The sequence below is a fragment of the Penaeus japonicus genome, unplaced genomic scaffold, assembly GCF_977035675.1.
Source record: "Penaeus japonicus unplaced genomic scaffold, GWHDUDI00000001_assembly GWHDUDI00000042, whole genome shotgun sequence".
Classification (NCBI taxonomy): domain Eukaryota; kingdom Metazoa; phylum Arthropoda; class Malacostraca; order Decapoda; family Penaeidae; genus Penaeus; species Penaeus japonicus.
In genome coordinates, this window is record NW_028234444.1 from 2051072 (window position 1) to 2056071 (window position 5000).

At 39.9% G+C, this 5000-nt stretch overlaps 1 protein-coding gene across 10 annotated transcripts in view; it reads right to left on the minus strand.

Moving 5' to 3' along the window:
* Positions 1–5000, minus strand: part of LOC122261567 (uncharacterized) — a 90080-nt gene that overhangs the window by 28070 nt on the left and 57010 nt on the right. For all 10 annotated transcript variants that reach the window (XR_015190822.1, XR_015190824.1, XR_015190823.1 and 7 more), the window contains exons 6-8: positions 4941–5000; positions 4036–4126; positions 3470–3640 (exon numbers count right to left, since the gene is read on the minus strand). The exon at positions 4941–5000 is cut by the window's right edge and continues 325 nt beyond it. Coding sequence is in view for 7 of the 10 variants with exons in the window: in XM_086535214.1 (XP_086391340.1) it covers positions 3470–3640; positions 4036–4126; positions 4941–5000 (322 nt within the window). In the remaining 3 variants the exon portion in view is untranslated. The remainder of the gene's footprint in view (positions 1–3469; positions 3641–4035; positions 4127–4940) is intronic.

The following is a 5000-nucleotide window of genomic DNA, read 5'->3' on the forward strand; positions in this document are numbered from 1 at the left end:
AGAGGAGAAGACATATGGGGAGAAAGAGGAGAAGTCATATGGGGAGAAAGAGGGTTAGATAAGAAGATAAGGAGGAAGACATATGGGGAGAAAGAGGAGAAGACACATGGGGAGAAAGAGGAGAAGACACATGGGGAGAAAGAGGGCGGGAAAGACATAATGGGGAGGAAGGGAGAAAGAGGAGAAGAAAGTAAAACCATAAATATATGGGGAGAAAGAGGAGAAGACATAGGGGGAGAAAGAGGGTTAGATAAGAAGATTAGGAAGAAGACACATGGGGAGAAAGAGGAGAAGACATATGGGGAGAAAGAGGGTTAGATAGGAAGATTAGGAAGAAGACACATGGGGAGAAAGAGGAGAAGACATATGGGGAGAAAGAGGAGAAGTCATATGGGGAGAAAGAGGGTTAGATAGGAAGATAAGGAGGAAGACATATGGGGAGAAAGAGGAGAAGACACATGGGGAGAAAGAGGAGAAGACACATGGGGAGAAAGAGGAGAAGACATATGGGGAGAAAGAGGAGAAGACATATGGGGAGAAAGAGGGTTAGATAAGAAGATAAGGAGGAAGACATATGGGGAGAAAGAGGAGAAGACACATGGGGAGAAAGAGGAGAAGACACATGGGGAGAAAGAGGAGAAGACACATGGGGAGAAAGAGGAGAAGACATATGGGGAGAAAGAGGAGAAGACATATGGGGAGAAAGAGGAGAAGACATAGGGGGAGAAAGAGGGTTAGATAAGAAGATTAGGAAGAAGACACATGGGGAGAAAGAGGAGAAGACATATGGGGAGAAAGAGGGTTAGATAGGAAGATTAGGAAGAAGACACATGGGGAGAAAGAGGAGAAGACATATGGGGAGAAAGAGGAGAAGTCATATGGGGAGAAAGAGGGTTAGATAGGAAGATAAGGAGGAAGACATATGGGGAGAAAGAGGAGAAGACACATGGGGAGAAAGAGGAGAAGACACATGGGGAGAAAGAGGAGAAGACATATGGGGAGAAAGAGGAGAAAAGAGGACGAGTAGACATTCATATGGGGGGGGGACACGGGGCAAAACGTAGAAATGTTAGAGGAGAAGACATAGGGGGAGAAAGAGGAGAAGACATAGGGGGAGAAAGAGGAGAAGACATATGGGGAGAAAGAGGGTTAGATAAGAAGAGAAGGAAGAAGATCGAAGAAAACACATAGAGGGGGGGGGGGGGGGGTTACGTGTGAAGATGAAGAAGAGGAAGAAAAAAAAGAATATGCATTAAATTTGATATGAAAGGTTTAAATGTGAATATAAAAATTGAATTATGAAAAGATAAGAATTTAAACAAAATATATGCGTTAAGTACGTAAAAAATACATGCATTAAATTTGATATAAAAGGTTTAAATATGAACATAAAAATGCATTAAGAAAAGATGAAAATTTAAAGAATATATATATGCGGTTTAAATTAAGTAATAAAAAAAAAACGTACATTCGGGTTTACACATGGAAAGAAAGAAAAAAAAACATGCATTATATGTACACAGTTTACGCACGACTAAGCCTGATTCAAAAAACAAGCTTAAAAAACACATCAATACATACAAAACAACGTTATTATGTTTATGGTATTTAATATATATACGTTATATTTACTGATTTGTTTATTAAGGTATGTCACCTTAATAAACATACCAGTAAATATAACGTATATATATTAAATACCAGGAACATAATAACGAAACCAACTTATATCACATCAAAAAAACATTTAATATAACATAATACAAAACACAATACCTACCACCTTATAATTGGTTGATATCAAAACATCCGTATCAACAAGATTAAAGGCAATAGCATGGATTAATAAAAGGCTGTGGAGTCATTTTTTTTGTTATGGTCCGCCGTAGTTAAAAACGTGTATCATATCACGACTGTATGAGCTGCTTCTAGTATAGTTCTTTTAAATTTAAAACGTGTCGGATAGTAGAGTATATCTAGTTTTTTAGTGGAGGTGGATTTCTGATTGTTTTTTTTGTTTGTTTTTTTTCTGGTTTTTTTTTTTCAGTGGCATTAATTATGAAATGGGGTTTTTTTTTTTTAAAAATTAAATTCATTGAATTTAATTGTGTATCATTTAGTTTATCTGCATATAAATAATATTTTATACATTTTATTTTATTTATGTATAATTATCATTGGGTTTCATTTAATAGCAATAAATTAGCCAGTTTAGTTGCACTTGCGAGTAATTGTGTGCTGAGTGTTTTGTGGATGTGTGATATGTGTTTGTGTTTGTGTTTGTGTGTGTGTTGATTTTATTGGTTTGTGTGTGTGTGTGGTCTTGCGTGTGTTTGTGTTTTGTGTGTGATGTTTGTGTGTTGTTTGTGTTTGGTTTTTTTGCTTGTGTGTGTGAACTTGGTGTGTGGACTTTGTGGTGTTTGTGTGGTTTTTTTGGGTGTGGCTGTATTTTCTTGTTGGGTTGTCGTGGTGTGTGGAATTTCTGTGTGTTGGACTATGTTTAAGAAATGGAGGGAGCACGTACCTCTTTGTTTTTGTAGCCTTCCCCTTATCTTCTCAATCTCATTATATCTTCTCTTTTTCCTCCTTTCACCTACCATCGTATCTTTCTCTCACCTCCCTCCTCCTCACACCAACCTATCTTATTTCTTTTTCCCCTCATCTTCCTCACTTCTTTATCCTCCCATCTTCAACCTCAACTCACTGACCTAACTCATTTCTACTCCCTCACATCTTCCTCACTTCTTTCTCCTCATCCTCCACCTCCTTCTTCTTCTTCTCTTCATCCTCCGTTTGATACATTCCTATCACCATCCACCATATCACCCACTCACTACCAACCACCTCCTACACTCCTCCTCCTCCACCTCCTCCACCACCACCACCGAACCCCACCTCTCACCCCCCCACCCCCCCCCCTTCCCCTATATCTCTTCCCTCTTCCTCCTCCCTACCTCCCCCTCCTCACACCACCACCACCAACTCCTCCTCCTCCCTCCCCACTTCCTCAACACCACCACCACCAATCACATCCACCACCACCATCCTCCTCCTCCTCCACCAACCACCACCATCCATCCTCTCTCCTCCTCCTCCTCCACCACCACCGACCTCCTCCACCACCTCCACAACCTCCTTCCTCCTCCTCTCTCCTCCTCCACCACCACCACCTCCTCACTCCTTTTCCTCCTTCCACCACCACCATCCAACTCATCCTCCACCATCCCTCCTCCTCTTCCCTCCTCCATCTACTTCTCTTCTTCTATCTTCCTCCATCTCACTACCTCTTTCCCTCTATCTCCTCACTCCCTCCCACCACCTCCACCACCACCACCTCCACCACACACCACACTCCTCCCCTCCAATCCCTCCTCCACCACCATCACCATCACCACACCTCAACCACCACCTTCCTCCCACCTCACACACACACCACTCACCACCTCCTCCTCCTCCTCCTCCGACTTACCCGTCTCGTCATGAACATCAGTCTCCCCTGTCGTAAGGGTCATGACCTCATTTCCTCGTGTGATGACCTTGACGTAAAGGGGAAGGTCATTCTTGACTCTTAGCCTGACTGCTTGTTGATTCTCGTAACGGACTCTCACTTCGGATTCCTTGACTGACTCGATGATCGCTCCTTGGGGGGGAGGGGGGAGAGGGGGGTGAAGGGGATGATTAGCGTATTAATTATTGTTGTTACTAGATATGAAACCTATCAAAAATAACCATTAAAACCATTAAAAGCAAATAAAAAATGAATAAATAAAAACTCATTCCTGCATTATATTCACAAGACATTGACGAAAACAGAACCCAAATTCAAGATAATTTTCCATATTAAGGAAAAAAAAAGAATCTATTTTTTTTTTTTTTTAATCATATATACACAATCCATTAAAAAGAAAGAGAAAGAACCCAGACTCAGAGAAAGAAAATAAATATATACATACCCACAACCCATTAAAAAGATTAAAAAAAAAAAAAAAATTCAGACCAACGTTCCACATGAAATAAAATCAAATAAAGACTCACTCTTGCGCCTAACTCTTAGCATGGCTTCGACCCTCTTGCTCGCTGGAGCTTCGTCAGCTGAGCGCACCATCTTCCCTGCCCTTCGGTACTCCTGAGGGGGGAGACAACGATTAAGGGGAAAAAAAAAAGGTTCCTGAAGGGGGGAGACAACGATTAAGAAAAAAAGAAAAAAAAAAAAGAAGAAAAAAAGGTTCCTGAGGAGCGAGTCAACGATTAAAAAAGAAAAAAAGAAAAAAAGGTACTGTACTCCTAAATGTGGGATTTACATGTGATGCCCTTTTTTCTATGTATTTTATACACCGAAGTTAATTCAAGATTTTGTAATTATCGGATGAAAAAGATATAAAAAAATGAAAATATATATATATTCTTTTTTTTTTTTGGGGGGGGGGGCTGAGTTAAAGACCTCAGGATCCTACCAACGCTTGTGGTAATTGCGGTTACGAAGGTACTAGAAGGAAGGGAAGATAACTATAAGGAGATAAACATGGCCCTCTAGTCCTGAAGTCACTAATGAAATAGATGATAATTATCAATATTCAATCAATCCAGCCTTAAAGATGCGATATGGATAAAGTTAGGTAATGAAGAGGGGGGAATGGGGTAGTTATGAAGAAACAAGCAATTATAGTCCCAATGAGGTAATTAAAGAGCGATATATGATATATTAGGTTCTCCTGAAGGGACGATAACATAAAGTAAAGCTCTTTTGATGAAGATATAAAGATAGAAAGATAAGAAAGTTGTTGTTACTAAGCTTAGGTTATCAGTATTATAATCCAATATATACTATCTTTTCACAAGTGAATTCTTTCTTTCTTCTATATATCATATTTCATTATCTTATCCTCATCATCTCTACGTCTTTGTTTTTGTTTTGTTTTTGTTTGTTTTTTAAGTCTTACCAAGCAGAGAGGAACAAGTACACCTGGATCGGTAGAGATCTTCCCTATAGCTCCTCCTCC